Source organism: Chiroxiphia lanceolata, chromosome 5 (assembly GCF_009829145.1).
Source record: "Chiroxiphia lanceolata isolate bChiLan1 chromosome 5, bChiLan1.pri, whole genome shotgun sequence".
In the NCBI taxonomy this organism is placed as follows: domain Eukaryota; kingdom Metazoa; phylum Chordata; class Aves; order Passeriformes; family Pipridae; genus Chiroxiphia; species Chiroxiphia lanceolata.
Window position 1 is genome coordinate 39,131,507 of NC_045641.1, and position 26,395 is coordinate 39,157,901.

The 26,395-nt window shown below is 37.9% G+C and overlaps 1 protein-coding gene across 4 annotated transcripts in view; it reads left to right on the forward strand.

The window, feature by feature from the left end:
* Positions 1-788: 788 nt before the first annotated feature.
* Positions 789-26,395, forward strand: part of NAV3 (neuron navigator 3) — a 257,821-nt gene continuing 232,214 nt past the window's right edge. For 2 of the 4 annotated variants that reach the window (XM_032687746.1, XM_032687749.1), the window contains exon 1: positions 790-1,127. In XM_032687746.1, coding sequence (XP_032543637.1) covers positions 885-1,127 — 243 coding nt within the window. In that variant the 5' untranslated portion in view covers positions 790-884. Of the gene's footprint in view, positions 1,128-26,395 lie in introns of all 4 variants that reach the window. The other 2 variants (XM_032687747.1, XM_032687750.1) reach the window with 2 other exon arrangements.

Consider the following 26,395-nt stretch of genomic DNA (forward strand, 5'->3'; position numbering starts at 1 on the left):
AGAAAGAAAAAAAAAGGGGAGGGGGGGGCTCTGAAAAGCTGTGTTGACTAAATCTTCTAACAATGCTTGTGATTCTCCTATATCCTGCTCTGTGTTTTTGTATGCATTTTTCATAGTACAGACTGACGTTACCCACAGTGTGATTCAGTGGCTGTTCCTAACCACGCTCTTGTATGATTTTAACCTGATTTCACGGAAGGAACAGGGAATGAAACACTGTAGCTCATGGTTGTCAGCAGTGAAAAATACCCAGGAATCAGGCAAACAGCTTCATTGCTGAGATTATTTCCGGGATGAAAACTCGTCCAACAGCTGTTTGCTTTGGCCACTGCTCAGGTTCTTTTTTTTTTTTTTTTAAATTGGAAAAAAAAGAAGTTTGTTTTTTTTAAGGATGTGGGCTGGTTATTTATGTACTCAGGAAGAGGTCTCTGCTTCCAGTGTTGTGGTCTCAAGCTGTTTTGACAGTTGGAGTACGGGAAGGTTTCCTCTCTCCCTCCTTTTCTCCCATCCTTCATTCATTTAATGCACAGACCTGGAATGCTTTAGGAAGAAGAGAAGGTAAATTTATGAGTTCTTTAATCCCAGACAGGCAGCACTGTGGCAGTTACCTTCAAGAAAAGTTCACGCCCCAAAGAAGCGTTTAGTCTTACAGAGTCACTGACTCACTGAGCAGTGTGTGTGAGTGGCTGTGAGGGAGGAGGGGAGACATGAAGGAAAAGTTTTGCTTCCTTGTGAAACTCGTAATATTATTGTTTTAAGACTTTTTGAAAGGATGACTGCTACTTTTGTTTAAAGTATTTGTTCTGAAATTGCTGAAGCTGGAGTCTACCAGACTGAGGTCAGAAGCATTTTCTTTGGCAGAAAGAAGATATTTTATAGAAGCCATGCCCGTACTTGGGGTTGCCTCCAAGCTAAGACAGCCAGCTGGGGGGTCAAAGCCTGTTCACACTGCCCTCCCGATACCCAACCTCGGCCCCGCCAGCTCACAGAAGTACTCACCAAAGTCTTTTGAGCTTACTGGAGCAGAGAGCTCGATACTTTCTTGTCAGCTTACATTAAAGTCAACCTGTGATTTTGGAGAAAGAAAAGCGCTTCAAGGAAAAACCCAGGAGATTGAAGATAGCAAGGTTAGTTGTAAACTTTACCTGTGGATCTTAATTCTCGGAAAATGTTGTTTTGATTTGACAAAAAATGATTGCAACCTACTGCATGCAGAACTTGAGGGTAAATGAGTAAACAGACTTTTGCTGTCATCACCTAACTCGCAGCAGCCCTAGAAATTTGTTTTGCTCAATGTTGCTGTTTGAATAAATATTCTGTTTTTAAGTGTTACTGTTAATCACTTCACAGATTAATTTTGATAAAGATCAGTAGAATCATAAGTAGAGAAAAATCATTCCAGCACCCAGTAAGCAGAGAAATGACATGACAGTAAAAAAAAAAAAAATCTTGGCAGCTTTTTGTTATATTATGAAATTTAGAAAGAGATCTCACTCCCACACCTATTCCCACAGGGAGGCTGTTTTAAAATAAAAACAAGTAATTGATTTTCTTTTCTACTTTTCAAATGATCTGGCTACTCCTGCTGCAGAGCTGCTGAACCAGAAAAACAGCTTCACAGTAAAAAGTACTTGTGCTTTTCCCTTTTGCAAAATAGCTTCTTCCTAGCCCCTATTGAGCCCCAATTCATTGTGATTTTTTTTTTAAATGATATCTGAAGTAGGATGCCACAATATTTTTTAGACTGCTTAGGGTTTTTGCTTTTGTAAGGGGGTTCTTTTTGAGTTATTATTTGAGTTGTTATCTATTAAAAAAATTCTACTTGATTTTCAACTAGTCTGTCTGCTGTAGTTGAAAGCCTTTTTCAGGCTTTGAATGTGAGTATTGAGTCCCTTCTTGTCAGCAGTGTATATTTCTGTAGATCTTTCAGTCAGTACATTATGGCTGAATGTGTGGTTTACACAGCTTCAGCAAGCAGTGTTAAGTGAGGTTACTTCCCCTTGCTTTTCTAGTACTCTTGGTTTATGGAACTGATTACCACACTGGGATTAAACATATATTTGTAATTGTATTTTATTTAGTTTGAGAACACTTGAGTGTCATTAGAGTTGTTAAAGTGGCAAGATACACATAATATATATACTTGGGTTTTCTTTGTTTTTAGTTACTGGGTTAATTCAGTATTAGCGAAGAAAGTTGGTTTTGTGGTTAAAGCATAGGGATTCTGAACATTTGGTTTCCTTTTTAAACTTTGCCACATGTTTCCACATGAGATTTTGGTCATGTCACTTAACTTTTCCCTTGGAGTTTTCTGTGTCGCCTCTCCCTGCCTTCCAAAGATGATGCATTGTTGGTGTCTGACATGCCATACAGAAATACAAAAAAGGAGCAAACTGTTCATCTTTTGATTATTACAAGTGATGAACAGCCCTTTTCTGTGACATGAATGGGACATGAAGATAATAATATAAGTTTTCAACACAATGCGATTCCTGTTTGCTTGCTTATTTTTAGTAGAAAATATTTTTTAGGTTTCTTATTTAGTGGTGTTCTTTAATGGATATTCCATGAAAAGTAAATTAGATTTGCAAATACTATTTCCAGAAAAAAAGGAAAAGGTTGCATTACCTACTAATAAGTGTTTTTTGTTTACCTAAAAAAGTGTGGAGAAAGATATAAAACATCTTGCCTTGACTATATAAATCACTTGGGAACTGTTAATGACTATCATGAGACCAAATGGGAGTCATAGCCTTCCAAGGTCCTAAACCCTGCTCCAGTGAGTAAAGTTAACAGGCTAGGTGGACACAAACTGTGATCCCAATTTGTTGTTTCATGGGTTTGACAATACTCGTTATCTTAGAGACTGTTTTTTAAAGAAAGCAACACAAAACAGACCAACTTCCATAAAACAGCCTACTCTATATGTTCTCAGTGGAGGCTTCTGAGCAGTTTTGAAAGATGACCAGCAAAGAGCAAGACCAGGTTGTACACATGATGGTCTGAAAATCTGCCCTGTCCACCTGGATTTACAGAAGTGCTGAACATTCAAGAAGTTACTAATTTCTGAAGCCTTTCTGTATTACCCCCTTACAAGTCCAACATTCCTAGTAAGCTTAGTGGCAGCCCTTTACTCAGTTTTCTTCCAGGCACATATTTTGAAAGTGTGAAACTTTTAGGCAAGTTTCATGAAATCTTTTTGCAAAAGTGGTTTGGGCTGTAAGGTGGGTGGTTATGATGAAGAAATTATTGTAAGGCTTTTCTTACTAGTAAACTTCAAAGGATCAGCCTAAAAGTATCGAATGCTGTTTTTCTTCATCAGCAACAGAGATCCATGCTACCCTGGAAGCCTCGGAAGTATGTCCAGGTTATCTAAACAGTAGTTCTTAAGCACAAATTTGATGGAGTTGTTAGAGTTAATGTCTCTTCAGGTTTGCTGAGCAGATGCAAGTTCTACATTACAGGTTTTGTTGTCCCTAAGCTTGAGCATTTGTGAGTGCTGATTCCAATAGACCTTAGCAAATTCATTTATCAAATGTGATATTTTTATATGGCTCTTTTGTATACAATACTGTACATTTGGAATGTTTCATTATAACAATGATAAGAGGTTTTTTCAATCAAAATGTAATCAATGCCTAGTCTGAGTTTCCAACTGAGAGTAAAATCTGACTGTCTGGCATATTTCTTGTGTGCTTATGCTATGTATATCATTGGATATAAGGCAGCACTGATTTTTGAGGAAAAAATTATGGCTATCTGTCTGCAAAAGACAATGAATTCATCTGGTAAACTTTTGCCCTTGACTGATGAATTGCAGCCTTTAGCATTGCTTGCTTTGGTGTTTTACATATGCTGCACTGTGGATCACAAGTTTCCTCATCCTGTCTGAAAGGCACTTAGATTGACAAATGCAGTCACTGTGACATATCCTGTTGCTATCTATAAGTGCTAAGGATTCCAAGATAAATTTGGGTTATGCATGTCAATACAGTAGGTCACTGCCACCCAGCTGTTTCCTCTACGACCTTCACTCTTACCACACCTGATTGTTTGAGACTTTTGACACTTGTGTTGGCTTTCTCACACAAGTGCCCTTGCCAAGACTGGTTAGGAATACATCTGCAAACATCAGTTCTCTTTTCCCTAGATCTCTCTCCCATCTCACATGATTTTTTTTGCACTTGCAACTTTTTGCAACAACAAATTTTGTTGCACTTTGTTGTTTTCTTTTTTGTGGGCATGATGAAGTTTGAAGTTTAATAAGAGTGATGTCATTATTTTAATAAAAGCTGTGGTTGAAAAAGTTTGAGGTGATTAACTTTTTTGTAACTTGGATAGAACTTAGTCAAGCCTAGGAAAGCAAATAGTAAGTTGCTAATGATTTAAATTATTCTGTGTGTAGTTTATTCAAATGCACTTTTGTTCAAAATTTTCATTATTTGTTTGTACTTGAGTCACATACAACAGGTCCATCTGCTTTCTTGCTAAACCCACTAATGTTTAAGCTGACTGAATGAACACTTTATGATGTGAATAGTCATGCAAAATATTTGAACACAAGTATTCAGCACACATTCTTTTTCCCTGAATATATCATATAGACAAAAGTTTATTCCTATATATGTACACAGGAATGGAATTCAGCTGCTGGATTCATGAGGTGAAATGCTGGCTTTCTTTGGAGCAGATGGAGTTTTGCTGTTCAGTTGGACCATAGTGTGTTTTTATGCAAAACCATATCTGAAAACACCACTGTATTTTCTAATATTTTTCTAACTGTGGGTACAGTATTTATTTCTACTTCTGTACCGTCACTTTTATATTGCTTGTTCAACAACCATCAGATCATGCTAGGCTGCTTTGCAATACTGTTCTAGTTGTAGAATGTGCTATTAAACAGCAACAAAATGAAAATAAAAATCCATTGATATTGCAGAAAGGTAAATGAAACAGTGGAACTATAGTAATGAAGAAAGAATTTATTTGCAAAACCAACTTATTTTCGTCACTAAATGATAACTCTACACTATATGTATTATCTTAAGTGTGGATGGCTTAAGTCTGGCTAGGACCAGACTCTTCAATAGTGCCCAGCAACGGGACAAGGGTTAATGAGCACAAACTGAAGCACAGGGATTTCCACTGAATTTGAGGAAAAACTTCTTTAGTTTGAGGGTAGCAGAGCACTGGAATAGGCTGTCCAGAGAAGTTGTGGAGTCTTCTTTTCTAGAGATATTCAAACCTGCCTGGACACAATCCTGTGCAACATGCTCTAGGTGAACCTGCTTTAGTAGGGGGGATTGGACTACAGGATCTTCTGAGGTGCCTCCAAACCTTCAACCATTCTGTGAGTCTATGATATTGACCCACACAAAAATGCCAGCAATAGTGTTTTACTCCAGGTCACCTGAAAGTGTGATTGACTTCAGCTACCCTCACACATTTGATGGTGTAGTCACATATGCATTGCCATGAATCCACTCCAGCACAAAGCTGAGCAGCTACTGGGAGTCAGAACACCTGCTAGGCAAACTGGTCTTCTACTCTGGCTTCCTGGGGCTAGTCCTTGCAGTGCTCTGCTTTATGTTCCCAGGGTTTTCCTCCTATCGTCAAACTTTCTTCTTTCAAGATAACTGCAGCAGCATTTATTCTTCCAAACTGAATTTTCTCTGAGCTAAATCTGATACATTAATTGTAGTGTTTTGTTTATCTGACTTGGATGATAAGATTTTAACCTTCTTTCCTGAGTTAATTCATTCCTTCATTGTCATATCATTTGCTTTCTACTTTTCATTTTTTGTTTTTGTTTGTTTCTTTGTTTTTTTGTTGGTTTTTCCCCCCAGTTTCTCTACGTTTATGCTATCTGTCTGCAGCTGTGTGCTTTATCTGTTCCTTCCTTCCTGTTGGCAGAAATCTTTACAGGCTTCTGAATATGACTTACATTTTTCTGTATCCCCTAATCAAGTCTTCCTGTCATGCCTGCAGCATTTTTCATATTGCTGTTGATTATCAGAAAGTGCTAGTCAGCCTCCCCAGCTGATCCAGTACACATACATAAATGTAAAACTTCTCTGGATACTTCAATTTTGGGGACTTATATAGAGGAGTCCAGCCCCACCAAGTTCATCATTAAACAATGTAATTTTGCTACAGGAAGATCTTAGAGGAGCTCGGGAAATGGATTTGCTGCAAGACCTTTTGGAAGAAATGACAGAGAATACTATGTGTCCACCTGAGGAAAGAGGCACAACCAGCTGCTTCTGAGCACAGAAATCTGAGCAGTTAATCTGGGGAAGCGGTCTGTAAATCAGCAGAACAGACAAGGATAAATGTGTGCTACTTGGGGACCATGTGCAACAGAGAATGGAGTCAAAAGCACTTAGTTGTACCGAGTGAACATTATTAAAGTAGCCTAAAATGAATGTCACAAAACTAAGCTAAATACTTTGATCTGATTAATCAAAAGCACATACTGGTGCTGTTAAAGTGATTCTTGACATCCATTCTGTTTAGTGTCAGTCTTAGTGTCAGGACTCCTAGTGTCATTCAGCCAGACCTTTTGAAGTAGGACATTAAAAAGAGTATGGAAACCTCCCATTTTCCCCTCATCAGTTGTAAGCAGTGTGTCAGTGATGTGGTAATTCCTGCCCATTGCCAAACACCAGACTTGGAGAATGGCTAGGCTTCTCAATACAGACAGATCTCAAGACAAATATTTTTGCATTTCGTACATAGGTGGAGCTCATGCTTACATCAACAGGAGTACTGTGCACATTGGAAAACCAGGTGTTCTGTCATTATGACTGGGCTTCACGAATGAAGATTTGGGAAGGCTCTATCCACATTTGTTACAGGCATGCTGGTGGCTTATGAGGCCAATACGAGACAGTAAATGACTTCCATATCTCGGTCTTTCCTCAGCTAACCCTTCCACACCATTTACTTAGGTTCTGTGTGACCCTTTTCCACCATTCCCCAAATCTCTCTGAAGCAAGGCATCTGTTGCAATCCCACAACTCTTTGACCTTTCAGTTTCCTGGATACCTTTTTGTCTGGTCTCTCAGAGCTAAGCTCCACTGAGTTTCTTGACACACTGAATCTAGGGAACATAAACAAATGAATTTATTTCCCCATTTTGTCATACCCTTCCTTTTCTCGGCACTAGTGCATTGGAGATGCCTGCCATATGGGTTGGCAAGAAAGGAGGCTGCTCATTGTGCCAACTGTTTCATTTACAGCACCACAGCCAAGGCAACAAAAAGGGCAGCAGAAGCAGCCAGAAACCGCCTATCTTCTCCCCATAGTGACCGCTAGTGATGGGAAGCCAGCATTGTTTCAAAAGCGCTGAACTAGCTGCCAGAAATTTCAGTCAGCACTGTGGACACCTGGGACTGTGTGTGTTTAAAATTCACACAGCCCCAGTGAAGCCAGGACAGTTGGCAGGAGTTCAGATTGTCAGCAATTTCAGCTTCTTGCCTTGTGCTTTGAATTATTTCTTTATCAAACAGATAACTATATCTTTAATGTGCTTAATGTATCCAGCGCCATCTGTCTACGCTATAACTGATTTTAGAGCTTCATCTTGTATGAGCTTGGAGTAAATTTCACTACTATATGTTTATTGTCTAATTGTATCAAGCACATTCTCCTGTAGTTGAGATAAATGCGAAGTAACACAGCATCAACTCTCAAAGCTTTTTTATTTGTGAACAAATTGTATGGACCATAGGTGGAAAGATGCTTTCTGTTTGTAATTTGTGATTGGGATCATGGATAGGAGGGTATTGACCAACCTGAGCTTAAGACCTCTGCGAAATTTTCTACTCCTTTCATTTTATTTCTCTCACAAAATAAGAACTCAACATATTTCATATTAATTTCTGCATTGTGAGCTGGTATTACACATCAGCAGAAAACAATCACAATTACTCTTTTTTTTTGCATTTGTGCCTAGGAAAGCTGCTTGGCAATTTCTTGACCAAACAACTTTTCAATATAAAATTTTTTCCTCAAAAATGGGTGTCTGAATGTTGATGCACTGTGGATGCACCAGCAGAGCTGAAGCAACCCAGCCACATTTTCTTGGTGTAACACCCTTACAACCCCTTTGTAATGGTAATCTGTTCTCCATAACCATAAATGATGATAAGTGGTCTCCATCTTTAGATAAAAATAATGGGCTTATATTATACCCCATGAGGTTTTAGTTAGGCTTTAGTAAAACTTCCTAGCAGTAACAGTAGTTAAACAGAGGAACATTTTACCTGCAAAAGGTGTAGTATCTCCATTACTGGAGAAGCAAACGTGTACATGTGCCCTTCATAGCATTACTAGCACTGATCCTTCCTGGTGCAAAGGACTCAATTGACAGTCTTGATGGTCTTCTCATTCTCTTTTCTCATGTCTTGATTCAGCTGAGGACTGAGTGCAGATCTGTGGTAATAAAACCATGCTTCCCTGGAAACCTGAGCTTACAGTCCTGTGGTCCACTGTGCTATGGAGATATAAGGACTCTCTTTGTAGACAGAGTTTCTTCCTTAGAAAAAGTGCTGTTGTGTGCTATGTGTCTTTCCAGAGACATTGCACTGAAATATTGCAGTTTCAGTTAACTTTCCCAAAAGCACAGGTAGGATATTCTTGGAGACCAGACAACTAGTTGCTGGCTTGGAAACACTCGTTCCCTTGGCATATAAGTATTGGAGTGTCCTCCTGCCTCAAGGTCTGGTGAGATCTGACAGTGGAGTGACTCTCAGGGACTCAGTTATTTGTTCTCTAACAAGGAACATAGAAAACCTATGAACTTAAAAATCCTTAATTAAAAATCCCTTCAGAAGAACTGCAGTGAATGTTTCATCTGGTTGCATTTTGTAGGGGCTCCCTAGAAGATAGGAGCATCCCAGTGCACTCAGCAGAGTGAGGGATACCACTAAGATTAGGGAGTTTGGTTCCATTGAGAAACATTTCTTCCCTCAATTAAAAAAACATGATAATACCCTTTCAACCAGACCTTGATCCTAGAAATTTTTACTAGATTGATGCTTTATCATGACGTAGTGTGCATGTGCACAGAAGTTAGTCACAGCCCTACAGAACATATGGCTGTATTACAGAGTGTAGGAGAAAGGGAAAAATATTATCCCCATAGTGCAGAGGGAGGGTAGAGATTAAAGGGAAAATGGATGATTTTCCCACACTCAGGCTGGGACTTTGTGGCAGGACTGGGAATTTCAAGTCATATATATCTTGAGCTGTAATCTCCACATCTTAACCACAAGCCTATCCTTTTTCTTTACTAAGGGATCAGTTAAGAATGAAACATCCAAACAATGAGTTATTTTTTTGTGCTTGCTTCATAAGGACAGTTTGGGCTTTATCTTCATTTTAATGTCAATGGCTAGCATCAGTGTGGGCCCAGCTCTGATCTGTAGGTAGAATTTTGTTCCAGGAGCCACATTCTTTTGATTCTGATGTGTCCAATCAGCATAGACTCTGACACAATTTATTAAAGATGTATAATACGTTGTGCCCTTTGTGGAGCAATATAACACTCATCAAAGGCCCTGTGTGTAATGCTTTTGATAGACTTTTCACTTATTAAATATGATGTGGAAAATCTAAATAGTTATGGAATAAAAGCAGGAGTCTTTTGAAGAGAGACGGTTTTTTTGGTCCTACTTTCTGCCTTTGAATATAGTGTCTAGCTTCTTTGTAGCAGAAACTCTTGTATTTAGAAAATAATAAGGGCATCAATTACAAATGAGAACTGCTAATTTTTTTAATCATGTGTTTATTCTAGTCTAGGTTCACTTTCCTTTTTTTCTCTAGCATACTAGACTATTTTTTGAGTTGCATAGTTTTTCTTGCACTTGCATACAGGGCACACAAAGAGTTGTGCAGCACTGTGTTTCACTATGACCTGATTCACAGGATGTGGTCTTGGAGGAAGCCCACGCCTTAGCAATAGCCTTTTGACCAGTGAGGGTGTTTGGGGGTTAAGCTGAAAAAGGAGGAGGCATATATCTATTCTCAAACCTACTAGTGGACTATTTTGTGTGAATCTTCACTTGCCCACAATGTTTTTAAGGTCATAAACCTTTCTTTTTTGTTTTTACTGGCAAGAGGAGGTTGGCTGAAAGATAGCATAACTTCTTTAAAATTCAGAAAAGGAATGCAGAGTGTTTTGTCTGGTAAATGTGAAGGAGTAATTCCCCTGTGTAAGATGTGCAGATTTCTGATGGCTCTTGTGTATGTTCTCTGTAAACCAAGCTGAGAGAACTTGGAAAATAAACAAATCAAAAGGACACATAATTTTGAAGTGGTTAGGTCTGGATCATAGTATTTCTGTATAGCACCTTCTGAGAAGGTGCCAGCCACTAAATGTCTATACTAACTGCATAAAACGTAAGAGAACTTGACCAAGTATAATATTAGTATTGTCCTAATCTACTTTTAGCATGTCATTTGGTCTGACTTATTGTTTTAGTTATCTTTATTTCCCTCCTTTACTGCTCTGCCCTTTTGATCTTAATTCAGCAGATAGCATTTCATCCTTCAATCATAGAATCATGGAGTCATAGAATCAACTGGGTTGGAAGGGACTTCCAAGATCATCAAGTCCAACCCTTGATCCGCCACCACCGTGGTTACTAGACCATGGCACTAAGTGCCACATCCAATCTCATCTTAAAAACCTCCAGGGACAGAGAATGCATCACTTCCCTGGGCAGCCCATTCCAATATATCTCTCAACAGTTGATCAAAATATTTTGTTCAGGTAAAGCTCTCCAATTGCAGCAAATTTGAAGACAAATTGGAACAAAAATAGATGTTGAGCTCTCTCTTGCATTTTCCATTTCAAAATACCTCCCTTTGACAGTTTTAACACCTGTCTTTGTACCTTGTTGATGCTGTGTTAAGCTCCAAAAGATTTGGCAGTGAAAGCTTCCTGTTGTGCATCAGGACTTGAATTACAGGGCATGTGTAAAACCATCACATCTTAGTAATCAGAACAGTCGTGCACAGAAAGATGACTCCCTAGCAAGTGTTGTAAAACATTTGACCACTTTCATTAATCAGGAAAGTCTGCACAACTCATACATGATTTGGGGTGAGTAAGACCTAAGTCAGGGTTCAGGATTTTTACTCAACACTACAACAATGAGATTTCCTGGCAGCACTTCTACTCAGTAAACAAGTAGGTTTCTTTCCTTTGGGAGTATTTTTGTTTTGGCTTGGTTTTTGGTTTTTTTGGTTGTGGTTTTTGGTTTTTTTTTTGTGAGCTGTCTCTGTAGTGGAAATAAATAGGCATAAAATAAGAATGTGAAATAACAAATAAAAGTTCAAAAGGAGTTTAGAAATTTCCTCAGCTGAGCAGTCTGCCTGCTTTAGTCATTTCTGGCCAGCTCACCAGCCATAGACAGAGTGCTGGAAGGAAGAGCTGAAGAAATCTGTTTCTTATGAAGGAGCGGCAAAAACATGAAAGCTTGAGAGCTGCAGATTCAGATTTGCTTTTGAAATGCTTCTGAGAGTAAGGCCTAGTGACTCACATGGGAATCACAACCTAATTTCACTTCTGATTGCTGTCAAGTACCTACTTGAACTCAGCTCATATGTGAAATGGTAACAATGCCATTTTTTTAGAGTGAATTTGTTTCTTGTCTATTATTGGATTTATATTTTCTTTAGTACTGAAGAAATAATCAGCTACTTTTTAAAGTGTTGTTGAAGTTATTTTGAATTACCATAGAAAAACTGATTTTTTTTTTAACCAAATCAGTTACTGATGTTATCAGCTTCCTCTCTGTGATATTAATAACACATCTATTCTTTTTTATTTTTTTGCTTGTAATAAGAAGACTCAAGTAGAAAGCTCTTTATATACAACGTGCAATTTTTCCTGTAGAAATTTGTGATCCTGACAAAGGTAAGGAGAGAATAACAGTGTCTTTGCTGTTTTCTTTACCTCACTACAATATCACTCTGAGGACTGGTATGGCTCTGCATTATTAGCTGAAACCTAAGAAGTAGGTTGCTTCACAAAGACACTATTGTAGTGATTGACAGTCAAAAACTCTGTTCATAGGTGATACCATCTCCAGATGTGGGGTTTTTTTTAAATACAGTCTAAATTGCAAAACTTTCAGATACAGACTTTCAGATATGGACGCTCTTAAGCAAAAACAGGGTTTCTTCAGCTGGGTGTCAAGAATGGGTTGGTGGTTGTATCAGTGAGAAACGAGAGCAAAGCAGCTCTCTCCGTCTATGACAGCTATGTCAGTCACAGCCTTAAAGAGTTTATAAGATAAGCTATTAGCACAAGGGAGTGGAGAATAAAAGAAAAACATGTGGAAATGACAACAAGGGTTTCTTCCAAGGGCCCCACCAAGTCAGTGAAGAATTTTTTCAGAGATATTCTGCCTTATTTGTGGATATGATGTAGATGTAGATACAGATGTAGAGTAATGAGGGAAGATGAATAAGCTAATCAAATTAAGTTTCAGAAAAGGGAGCATATAAAACTGAGGATATTGAGAACCGGTGTGTCAAACTAAATAGTGTCATTCAAAAAAATTACTTATACGAGATTTGGCAAAAGAAAAATACAGGAAATTCAGATCAGCAAAATAGATACTAGATAACTCAGACTCCCTAAAAGCAAGGTGATTATGGACATATTTGCATCTATGGAAAATTTTATCCATTTTCTCCTGGACATTTAATGATCTCATTTAATTCAGGCAAAGTTGTAAGATCTCATTGTGAAATACTTACATAAATGCCTACAAAGGCAGAGTGATAGTGGTCATATTTCAGTCTAAAGGGAAAAAGTTTCCTTCACTTCTCATTAAAAATTTCATCTTGGATGACAATAGAGTCAGTATTTTGAACAATAATTTTCACTCAGATGTATACGTATCTTTAAAGGTCTCAGCAGCCCTGGCACAGAGTAACACAAGATTCACATTACTGTTTCAACATAAACTAGTTATTTTTTCCTAATTGATTAGATAGAAATATTTTGTGTCTTTATCAAGCCATAAATCATTGGCATATCCAAAAATTGGACTTTTGTAAGGTGAAGGGGGACATTGATTCGTGATATATTCACAAGCCTGTATCTGTAATTTAGTCCATTTATCACAAAATTCTGCATCAATGCAGTAGCTAAGCTGAACTGAAGGCAGAGTGGAGGCTTTTTACAATGTACAAATACTAACACCATAGGAGAGCAAAAAACCATTTTGGATCATTTGGGAAAAGTTTGGGGGTATCACTTCATGTAGATACACTATGAGACAAAGTATAGTGAACTGGTAATTCCTGAGCTGCTGTCCTTGTCTTGGTAAGACCTGTGTGGGTTTATCATTAGCTGTGTGATTATACAGCTTTTTTTTTTGGAAACATTTTAACAAAAATATACAAATATACACTTAGATAGAAAAGAAATTTTCAGTGTAACAGATGTCTTCTCTATTACCTTTGGTTTTCTTATTTCAAGTTATGTAGACTTTTGATGCAATTCCAAGTGGATATTTAAGGTCTGTATAAGGCAACATTACTACACAGTGTTTTTTCTTTTGTCAGATCGACCTAGTGCCTAGTGTCTTCTTTTGAGTGCAGTTCGGAGGTTTTGCCCTGAACAGTTAGTTAAGCTCTTCAGAACCGCTATTTAACTCGTAATTTTTTTGCTTATGGGCCTAATTTCATTCTGCAACTCCTTTTAGGATACTTTCAAATGTATTACATTGTGACAAGCATTGCTATGCCCTAAGATTTTTGGAACAGGAGGACACAGCTTGGAGAATACTGAAAATGTGAAAACACCTTGGTACAGCTCCTCTAAAACCACCATGAGATTTCATTTTTTTTTTAGCACATAGATAATAAATGTAGCCTTATCATTTTGGCATCAATAGTGCATCCTATGTATAGTGAAACCACTATAAATATTTAGTTTATTGTGCCTGTTAAAGATAAAGATAGATATGTGTGCTCCTATAAGGTACCTCTTAACATTTTCTATATATTTACAGAAGTTTAAAGTATAGTCAATAAAATACTTTCTGAATAATGCGGAAGGTGACCATGTGTTTGTCAGTGTATCCACAGCACTCTTAGAAGCAGCTCAGCAGCCCACATTCCCAGTGACAGGACGCAGACTGGCAGGCAGTGTTGTAGTCTGTCCCTCCACTGTCCCATTCTCAGGCTGCACTGCCTCCTCCAGTTCCTCTGGGATGTGAATCTCTCTCAGAAACACTGAGGAGACCGATGCAGAGATGGTAAATAAATTGTTTAAGTTATTGCGGAGTTTCCAAACAGACTTAGTTCTGTTACCTTGTATTTGTACACTTCTGCAGCTCTCTCCTTTCATCATATCCCTGATGTCTTTTAAGGGAGATGTCCGTGGTTTGGTCCATCACTTCAAATACTTAATTCTAGAAACATGATAAAACCAGCCTTCTGAAATCAGAGCTTGCTGTGTTCTTTAATTCAGTGGGAGCTTCTCTGTTTGCTCACTGGAGTAAGAGTATCATCCCATTTCATTGTGATTAGACAATTCCTAACTTCTTACATTATCACGAGATAAGATTTTCAAGCCATACAGGCCATTACTTCTTCCACAAATTGGCATGATATTTTTTAAACAATTTGCATCCCATCATGAGGTATTATGTCTATAACTCATTCTCATTACTCTGCTGTATTAGAGTGTATCTGATGTTGTAAGTGAAATAGTGAAAAAACATATTCTTTTATGATGAAAAATGTGAAATATCTTGGTTTAAATTTTAATTTTAAATTTCATTTTTAAATGCTACATAAGCACATATTCATTCTTGGAGTATTCCAGCCTCAATCAAAGCCTAAACTCCAATAAAATATATATGCTTAAAAATCTCTATGCTCAGGTTTCTTCATTACTTGAGAAATCCATCCAGTAGTTCATTAGTAACCATCAGGTTACTAAATGCCACAGGCTGAAGCTGCTTTTGAGAAATTTGATTAACATCTCTGCCAGATTTTTCTGTAGCAATGTTTTACAAGTAAAGTTGGACGGAAACTGACACTGCTAGTGCTGCTGCTATTTGGGAAATCAGTTTATCTGTCTACAGATGTATTGACGTTCTCTTTCGTGTTTGCTTGGGCCACGCAGATTGTATATCCATTATTTGGTGGATGTTTTGCTGGTCATGTGCAGAGCTACAGTCTGTGTCAGACTATAGGGGGAAAGAGGTTCTCAAAATAAAATGTAATATGTTGTAGTTCCAGGACAAAGGTCTCATTTTGAGGCATATTAGGCTGTGTTCGTATCCTGAATGTTTTATACCAGATGACTGGTATTTTCTAATAATCTGAGACTTTCTTCAAGGGAATTACAGATTTAAAGAAAAAAAAAAGAAATTCTACTTCTTTGTAGAAAACATTCAGAATGAATTGTTTTATGAAAGCTGAGCTTGTTACAGAAAAAAATAAAATGCTTTCCATCTACTATTTTTTTTTTGTAGTCTGTCTGTTTAGATGACCTACGGAATTCAGTTAATTAAAAAATCCCCAAATATTTAGGTTGTGCTAGCTGCTGAAATATTTGAGCATAGATATTTATTATAAGTAATACTGTGTTGTGGTTTTGAATAAAAATTTAAGAACTATGATTGGCATGTCACTGCCTTTTATTTCCTTCTATGGTACAGTATGCAGTTCATGTCCATTTTATGCACTGTATAGCCAAACTTGAGTATGCACAAACAGTATGAGGAAAGGATACTCAATCTGACTGCATGAAAACTCTGAGGAAATACTGATAAGTAAAACAGCTCATAAATTCTGCATAGAGAATTGTTAGCATTCATGGCTCCAAAGATTAAAACTGAGGCTCCTTTTGTCCCACCCTCAAATGACTTTTGGCAGTAGAAAAGTGCTCAGTAAAAATCCACTCACAGTCTTTAGTGCCAATCCATGTCTGCCTTCTCTGTCTTATTCTGCATACTAACAGTCCAGTCTATATAGGACCATTGTTCTGATATGTTGTATTACTGTAATGAAATCTTACTTTTTGAGTTTAGTAATATTAGGTCCTGATAGCTGAATGCTGCTAAGTCAGGACTAAGTGCATGAGATATATGTTTAGCATGAATAGAAGATGTGGAGAGGGGAGAGGGCACAGGGGAGAGTCTGTTTGGGACTGCTTTTTTTTTCTGTCTGCAAATAGCTTGGAACCAATGGAAAACATCAGGAAAGTTCAAGAGAGTCCTAGCTCTTTTTTTCTGCATCATAGATCAGTGAAGTCCAGCATCAACACAGAGTAGGGAGCGCAGAAAAAAAATTGTTTGAGGAAAAGTTTTTAATTCTGTCTTATAATTTTTGCATTTATTGAAAACTGAAGCACTATTAACTATGTCTTTCAGTTTAGGAAAGGGTGGAGGTCTGTGCTGGAATTTGAGATCAGACAACACACAGGTGAGAAGCTAGTGTCCAGGGCAGAAACTGATGCACGGGAAGTTTCATCTGAATATGAGGAAGAACTTCTTTACTTTCATGTGACCACACACTGTTACAGATTGCCCAGAGAGGTTGTGAAGTCTCCCTCGCTAGAGATATTCGGGAACCATCTGGACATAATCTGGTGCCATGTGCTCTAGGATGACCCTACTTGAGCAGGGAGGTTGGACCAGATGACCCACTGTGGTCCCTTCCAACCTTACCCATTCTGTGATTATGTGATATTTTCAGAGACCATATAAAGGGCAGTGAAGGTGGTGAAGGGTCTAGAGAGTAAGTCATATGAGGAGTGGCTGAGGAGCATGAGGTTGTTTAGCCTGGAGAGGAGGAGGCTCAAGGGAGACCTTATTGCTCTCTACAAATACCTGAAAGGAGATTGTAGCCAGGTGGGGGTCAGCCTCTTCTCCCAGGCAACCAGCAACAGGACAGGAGGACATGACCTCAAGCTGCACCAGTGGAGGTTCAGGTTGGACATCAGGAAGAACTTCACTGATAGGGTGGTTAAACATTGGAAAAGGCTGCCCAGGGAGATGGTGGAGTCACCATCCCTGGAAGTGTTCAAGAAACAAGTCGATGTGGCACTTAGTGCTATGGTTTAGTTGATATGGTGGTGTTAGGTCAAAGGTTGGACTCAATGATCTTGAAGGTCTTTTCTAACCTTAATGATTCTATGATTTTATGAGGGTCTGATCACAGTGGAATTCATCTTACCTCATTAGTTAAAACGTTGATGTCTAGTCTGAGCTAGTTGCTTGGGCTCCTACTCTATTGAGATGGCAGAGATAAATACATCTTGAGGGCAAGTCCTTTCAATTTTCTGAGATGTTTATATAACGGTAGAATGACTCATCCTCTGGCAGTATATGCATCTATTGCTTAATTAAGGGGAGATGAACCATCTAAGTTAAACACCTAATTTTCAGTGTCTGAAATAACTGAGGTGAATCTTACCTGTAGTACAGAATGTCTACTTGTGAAGATATTCTCTTTTCTGGGACTTACTGCTATTGTTATCATTATTATTACAGATTGTGCAGCTCTGTTCCAAAGTGTGTTATTTAAATCTTTTGAGGTTACTTTGAAAGCTAGTGGAGACATAGCCTTCATAAGGGTGATAGATCTGGGCATGCCTTTATCAGAGGGACATTCTCTTTTTGATTTTTAAAACAGATTAGTGATATGAAGATACGGAAAGTCCCTGAGAAGTGGTGAGGAGGAGTGATGGGCAAGCGAAGATAATACTTAAAATGAGCCAGTCACATAGGAAATGGAGATATCTCTGTGAAGAAGATATGTTTCACTTTAATATATTCTCACAGCTTTCTGCTTAGTGCTGCAGAGATTGTAGAGATAGTGAAATAGATCTTGACCCAGAAATACTATAATAAAATAATTTACTGAATGTATGGCAATGCAACTGCATATATACACACATAGGCCTTATATGTGCACACAAGGAGTGATAGGAGTGAGTTGATAGGCAGTCAACTTGCAAATGTGGGTGTACACACGGATGTACTTGCACATATATTGCAAGTTCTCTACTATTTCAGTAGCGTCTCGCTACAGATGTACACAGCACTTGCCTTCAGCTGCCAGCACTCCCTCCTTCTTCACTTGCTGTCACAGCATTTCTGAGGAGAAGGGTGGCATTAATCTAGAAACTACTCATATACTTAAAGAAACAGAATCTGAAAGCAAGTAATTCAGCCAGTATAAAAATGAAATGTTCATTAAAGTGTTGTCAAACTTGCAGAGTATTGTATACATCATTTTAGGAAAGTTTTTCTTGAGGAGTACCACCTCCCTCATGTGAATTATTTTAATTCTTGTCAGGAACTGAATGACATTGCTGCTGTAACAGCTACAGCCATTGCTTATGGGGAAGGATATCATTAAGGAATTGTGATTTCTGCTTAACAACTTGAAATAAGTAGGAAGGCTTATAGCAAGTGACAGGGCTACATGCAGCCTTAATCAAGTTGGATGTGTGTTCTGCAAAAGGTGCTGCTCATTGGCTGTAGTCACAGTAATCTCCCTGGTAAATCCCACATGAGCTGTAAGCTACTTTGCTTGGCAAACTGTCATGATGTAGAAGTGTTTGGAAAGCATTGGAACTGTCACCTGTCTAACCAGTCTGCTTATTTTCGTTTTGGACATTGCGCTTGCTGTCTTAGCTAGAGGGGATTTGCAGATTGGTCTGAATGTGCCCCACGGATGTTGCATTGGTCTTGACAATTTGGTTGCTGCCATTTGTATTTCAAACCAGGCCACCCTAAGAACACGATGTAGAGTATATACCAGAATAAGAAAGAGAAGGCATCAGTCAATTACAATGATATCCTACAAAATAGAAGGCAAAAGGTAGCGAAATACCTGCCATTCAAAAATATCTTAATGCACTTCTTGCATTAAGTGTTCTTGTACCTGCTTTCAGGGTAATTCTTAATAGTTCAAAATATCTTTTTAAGGAAAAAGGACCTACATTTTTTAGCTTCATGATAACAAATTTGACAGTGACTCAGAAAAAAAAAGTAGCATACTGTAGATAACTTCAATTAAAAAAAATCCTTTATCTTCAACTATGTTATAACTATTTAATAACTATTAAATCCAAGCACTCAAATGAGGTTCAGTGATGCTAGATGCCGTACAAGTGGAATAGTGATCTAGATTCCATTCTAGATGGATGTAAAAACACTTGTGATGTAAAAACAGTATACTAACTTATTTCTTGTCAACTACTGCAGCAAAAATTCCTCTTTGGAAGGGGCAATGAAAGTCTTATAGACTTTCAGTGCCCTGAGGATGGGGTGAAAACAGTGTGTATGTTTGAGTGAGGACTGGATGAGTGAGGAGCGAGGCCCTGCTTTTGCTCTGAAGACAGTGGAGCAGTGTGAGCAGTTGGATAGATATGTAAGTACTGTGTCTGTCTGAAAGAGCCTGAAGTTAAAGACTAGAAAACTGAACTCAATTCAAAAGAATCAAAGGAAGGATGTTCAGAGAAAAGGACAAAAAAATCTTCACAGCTGTCTCTTCTCTTTGGCATGCCCTAATTGCTATGATTGTTTTTTATGCAGTGCTTTGATGATTGGGGGAATCTTTTCTAAACAAAGTACACATTGAGGCTGATACTGCAAAGTTATCTGGAACTGTTTGTATGAAAATGGCTGCAACACAAATGCCACAGTCACTGTATTCACTTGCATGACCAGGCAGCCAGCAATTTTTCTTTCTCATTGAAAGAGAGCTTTTCTTCCTAACTCCACAGGAGGGGAGAAGCAAAGAAAGCAGAAAATTAGTACAGTTTCTCCTATCTTATTTTGTGCTGTGTCTGTGGGTCACTGTGCTTACAAGTAGTATGTCCATTTAGCTGACAAACTTGCAAGGCTCAAACTAATAAAAGACATGCTAAGGAGAGGTGTGCAGGGAGGTAGGATGGGGACCCTGAGGAGACGGGATGGGGGTACAGCTACAGAGGATAGGGTTGTACATTCCAGTGCTCAACATAAAAGGTTGACTCACAGTCTCTGCCATGACAAGGTTCATAAACACAGTCTAGCAAGTTTTCTAGTCAGCAAGCACTGAATCCATGTGTATATAATACCCCTCACTTTTTATATTACTACTTAGAGACCTTATGATGTTAATCCTGGAAAATATAGAATAGATATTTGAGAAGGAAATTACAGCTTGATTCTTATCTGAAGGAAAAAGGGGTGGGGGGAAGGTGTTTTTTAAGACTCTTTATTTCTCACTCCTTGGCTCTTATCCTGTTAGTAATAAATATAAGTACTATCCTCACTTTGAGTCTGTTTTGCCTGTGAAGGTAATCAGTCACTGACCTCTCCCAGCTTATATCTCTACTCATGAATTCTTAGCTGCTTTTTTCCTCTCTCCTCTGTCCAGTTGCAGAGGGAGAGTGAGAGAGTGGCTTTAGTGGGTACCTGATATCTGGCCAGGGTCAACCCACTACACCCTGCTTGAGCAGAGAGGTTAGACCAGACTACCCACTATGGTTCTTTCTAACCTTACCCATTTTGTGATTCTGTGAAGAGTAAATACACTCATTTATTGGAGTGTTTTACACTTGTCATCATGGCTGGGCTTTGCGAACGAAGATTTGGGAAGGCCCTACCCACATTTGTTACAAGCGCGCTGGTGGCTAAAAAGGCCAATACGAGACAGGCATGTCTGGTTGCAAAAGGCACAGCAGAAAGACTCCTTAGGTAGTGTATTCTGCAAGGCACAATTCTTTCTGTCTTTTCTCCTCGAGAGTGATCCTGCCTGCTTTCTCAAAAGCATCAGCAGCGTTATAGATGGTGTGTCTCCAGACCTCCCGATTGGAGGCCAGAGTAGACCAGTTATGGTGATCAATATGGCCAAGGCTGAAATGTTGTTTCAGGGAGTCCTTGTATCTTCTCTTTGGGGCTCCTCTCTTGCGGCAGCCAGTGGCAAGTTCACCATAGAGCAAGATCTTAGGGAGGTGGTGGTCCTTCATCCTTGAGATGTGCCCTGCCCAGCGCAGCTGCGTTCTCAGCAACATGGCCTCAATACTTGTGACTGCTGCTTGTTCTAGAACAGATGAATTAGTCACATAATCTTACCAGCGGATGCTTAGGATTGTGCGGAGACAGCGTTGATGGAAGTGTTCTAGGAGTCGCAGGTGGTGGCAGTAGATGATCCGTGATTCGGATCCATATAACAGAGTAGGCAGGACAATGGCTCTGTAAACACTGATCTTTGTACTTTTTTACATTTGTCTAGCTGACATAATTAGAGTCACAATCTAACTAAACAATGAGGTAAATATCTTTTGCTAATTAATTCAGCTGTTCCCCTGTTTCTTAAAACAAACAAACAAACAAACTCCTATCAAAGGTTTTCTCAGAAACATACTATGAACGATCTTTCAAAATTTAACAATAGAAGAAGGCAAAACCAACTTTTTCTTTTGACTTATTCATTGGCTGGTGTTTATGTGGAATGGTGAAAACTTGGTAAATTTTTGCCAAGTTAAGGAAAAATGCTGTAAAATGCAGAGTGAAAACTTAGCTCATGATCTACATCCTAGTGCTGCAACCAACCACTATAGTCTTTATAGAGGGTTATCCTTTCTGACTCCTCATTTACCCTTGCCCAAAGGACCCAGCTTGTGGTCCCATCTCCATTGCCCTGGAAAAAACTAGATGGGATGGTTTCTGAAGCACCTCAATGAGCTGTTGGTTTGATTGGAGAGGACAGCTTGGGAACAGCACCAGATGAGTCATCCTCCTTCACTACCTGCAGGGACTGAACATTTCCCTTACCCAGCACTTTCAGATCTTTTTGGGCTGCTCCTGATGAGTAGATCTGTGGCAAATGTTACTGACATGGGCTTCTCCATGGCAAGTTCTGGTTCTGGAGGGCTATGAATGTTGTCATTTAGAGCAGATTTCCTTTCCTGAGACTAGTGAAAATTTGTCCAGCAGTATAATCTGTATCTCTGAGGTCCTTAATGTATGGGAAGGTGGCTGACTCCAGTATTTGAAGTTTGAGTCATACCTGACTGGTATGTAAGCACTCATTGGTGCTCTGCTAGATACTGCAGTAGCAGTGGTACGCTGCTTCCAAAACAGGATATGGTTTCATGTATATTTTTAAAATGCAGTTTGCAGGTATGGATTTACCTGATTATAGCTAAACAGATAGGAGTTTAAGGTTCTACAAAGCTCCCAAAGTATGTATGATGTTTCTAAAACTGGTTAGCACCTTTTCTCCATTACTCATTCCTATTATTTCAAGTTTTATGATTCTTTAATTAGTGATACATTTTTATGTACAGCATGTTGCCCATGAAAACTGTGAGGGAGTCTGCTTTCTTAGTAATTTGGCCCTTTTGGTGATCACTTACTCAGACCTAAATTTCTAACCACGGATGAGCTCACACTTCAGTCTTTATTGAGAGCCTTTTTCTTTTTTTTCCTGGCTTCTTCTTTCCATTTGTAAGGTAAGAAGGTAAAATCTATGAGAACTCTCAATTTCCTTCAGCTTTTGTTCAAATTAACCAGCATGTTCAAAAGTTATTAGGTATGGACATGAATGGAATGCAATACCATAATCCTATTTGCATAAATAGGATTATTAATTATAAATTTATAATCTAGTGTCAGAGAACTGAATGTGTAAGGAGAGAAAAACACACTCTATTTTCCCTCTCCCTCATCATAGGCTGTCTTGTCTATATATGGTATCCACACTGTATATGGAGATGTGAATATATCTCTATAATATTATACATATATATAGTTTCCACAGCCTTTAAAGTTCAGACTTTTTCTATCTTCCTCTCAGCTGCTTTGCTCTTTATTGAATTTCTGGAAATGTCTTTCCAAGTCTTTGTGCATTTTCTTGCTTATATGCTTGTCATAGAGTGATTTTTAATTTTGGTGTGAATCTTGAAGATCGTAGACTTTTTTGAGGAAAAACTCACACTTTAGATTTAGTTAGAATTCATTAAAATTAAGAAAGTCTCTGTCTTCTGGAAACGCACATATTTTCCAGAGTAGTAACAAGAGAAAACTATTTGCAAAGTTTATATCATTAACCTACAAGCCTCATTCTTTGTTAAATTTGTCCAAATCAACAGAAATTTCTTCAGCAGTCTGAAATGCAACAGATAACTGAGACAAAAAAAAAAAAAAGAAAAAGATAGAGAGAGGAAAGTCAAAACTATTTGATTTCTCTTTGCTGTTATAAGGATAAATCATAAATACCAGGGAGGTATTTTATGTTTGACTTTTCAAACCCATATATATATATTTGAGTATTCATTATTTTGTCTATACGTGGTAAAACTGTATGTAATTCCAACATGAACAATGCTTAGCTAAATAGGCAAAGAACAGATTTTAGGGGCAGCTATTCAATTTTGAATCTAGAAATACAAGCTTTAGTTGTTCAGTCACACAGTTCCTGTGTTTGAATACAGCAGCATTATGCAAGAAGCCAAAAAAACAAAACAACATTAACTGTTTGGCATAATTTATAGCAATTCAGTTGGAGAGGAAGAATTTAGTGGTCAAAACATTAGAAGCAGCTGTGGATACCTTAAGCAGGTTTAAAATTTTAAGTGCATATGGCTTTAGAAGTGAACAGGGTGTAGCGCTGGCATTGGCTCATACAATTTTTGAATGGCAAGGAACATAATATTTCAGTAAGCCTTAGCCAAGCTGTTTTAATTAGCCTACAAAAGAAAAAAGATCTTATGAACTGAAAACATCTTGCACTGAATGGGTAAACTTGATCAGTTTAGTCTGAATTATTTGGCTTCAGTCTACATGTCTCATTTGATGTTTGTTGGCCTTTGTACAGCTGCAGAAGAGTCATGTAGGAAAGAGGAGCTGGAAGCACTGTAGACTGTTCTTTCTGGAGATATTTGTCCCTCATATTTGTGTACTTGAGCCAGAGAGTTCAGGTTAACACTATGAAAAATAGTGCTTCCTGAAGCGTAGCCATATTTATCTGGCATTAATTCATATACAGTGGAAACAACACTGGCATAATTACAGAAAAGGAACCAATTACAAGAAGTGTATGGAGTGGTGATTTTAATAGAGTCACAGTTTATTAAAATCATAGTAAGCAGAAAAGGAAAACTCTTTAGAAATTTTATCTAATTTCTCCTCCTTCCAACTTTCCTCCTATATATATTAATGTACCACTATACTTTTTTTTTTTTTAAAGTTTTAAATCTAAAGAGAAAAAAAAAGATAGGAGATCTTTAAATGTTTCATCTTTATGAGGCTCTTCAGCCATCAGAAAATCAAAGATTCACTTGAGAAAACAGTTTTCATTTTTGCCATAGTGGTGAAGGCAAGTTATGGAATATTAATAATATGTGAAATGCTATCAGTTGTGCTTCCTCAGAATTACATACCTCAGACAGCAACTGATGTGTATGTAAAATCTGGAGATACTCTGAATGTTACCTAGTAGATCCAGCTTTTCTAGCTTTTTAGGGTCTAATTCAAATTACTGGTGAACAGAGGCCAAAAGTCAAATATCTATATAGATACATAAATGTATTTTTGAGTTAGAAAGGACTTTGAATGTCTGCAAGTACACAGAGACTGTTTGACTTGAACTCTTCTGACATTAGCCACCTGCCCATAAGCTATAGGACTAGTAAAATAGAGTTGCAGAAGTATCCTGGTTTTTTACTTTCTAGACAGCAAAGCACTGCAGCCAATTTTTAAAACTGAGCGGGAAACAGAAAGGAGGCAATAAAAAAAACCCTCTAGAGATATGAAGTGTTTTTCCTCGTGGTTGTTTACAGTACTGTCAAAAGGTATAACTGTGCTCTTACAGAGTGGAGTAAGACTACATTCCTCAACGCCATTAGAAAGATCGCTGCTTGGACTTGGTCCAAAAATCTATTGCAAATTACAGGTAGACCAGTTTTTATCAAATATTCAAAGGAGAAACTGTGTCTGAAATTATTTTAAAATAAACTCCAAATCATAAAATAAGTCACTCCTAAATCCAATATATATTTATATGAATTTAAGATTTTATTTTTTTTCTTTTCTTCTTTTCTAATCTTTCTGATGTTTTCTCAGTAGAGATTTGGTATTCTTGCAGGTTTTTTAAACTTGGCTTTCTGTAACTCAAGGGGCTTCTCCAGATGTTGGATGCTCATTAAAATGAATTCTATTCTAGTTCAGAAGTCTTTGGAGAAGCACCGAGTAAGGCAATAGTCCATTGGCTCTCTCATATTAGACTCAGTGTTGGGTTCATTTCACAGGCCTAAGTTCAGCAGTAAAAATGTGCAGCTGTTAGTTCATTTCTCAACAGTGCTTTTGGCCAAAGAAGACTTTTATGTACTATTGCAATTACTTAGAGAGTTTTTTGTGGTAAAGGATGCTCTTTGCTTCCTTTGATCATTGTTGTGTGAATCTGATGCACGGATGATTAAATGTTTTTAAATCCACACTGACAAAATTGAGTTTTCTGACATAGGTGAAAGAGGTTCAAAACAACACGACCAGACTTTTCTGAGTCTGCTGAGTAATTTCAGCATATTTAAATTGGCTTAGTTTTATGTTTGGGGGAAGGAGAAAAGAGAACGAGAGTCAACTTTAAAATTCATTTTAAGAACAGGGTAATTCCGCATAAAGTAAGAACATGTTACAATGGAAGGAAGTAAATTCAAGAACACAGAGGTTATATCCTACTTCCTTTGCATTTTATACCAGCATGTAGTAACTTAATAGACTACTAAAGAAGTCGATAGGGGAGATGTCTTTTTTTCTTTTCCTAGGGATGGCAATGATTTTTCAGATTTGACTGCTAAGTGCAACCTTATGTTTTACTTAACACGTGAAGAATTGATCAGGTGTGTTATTTTTTGGCTTAGTAGGTTACTCAGTTCAGTAAACTGCTTTATTTTTAACCTAAATACTTTTTTCGTCTTTTGAAACAAAGTGATGCCTATTATCTTGGTGAGACTGTGGTAATGCCAAAGGAATTGTCCCTTTTAAAACACTGCATGCTAAACAAGCTTCTAGAGTGTAGAGATTAACATGAGAGATTTATAATTAATACTCAGATATTTTTAATACCAGTTTTAAGTATTTTCCCTGCAAAAATTACAGATTGTTGATTTTCATGTGAAATTTGTTTTAATCTCGTTATTTCAAGGCTGTCAAAAAAACCCCCCAGCTTATGGTAGAGCTATTTCCATCAAATGGAAATGGTAATGAAAGATTTCCTTGTTTCCTAATAACTGAATTTAACCAGGACTGCTCATGTGCCTTTACTCACTAACGCATGCATTATTGTAACCATTGGAAACTGGGCATTGTAATAATCAGCATATCTGATTTGTTAATTCTTTTAGTATGCTAAATCT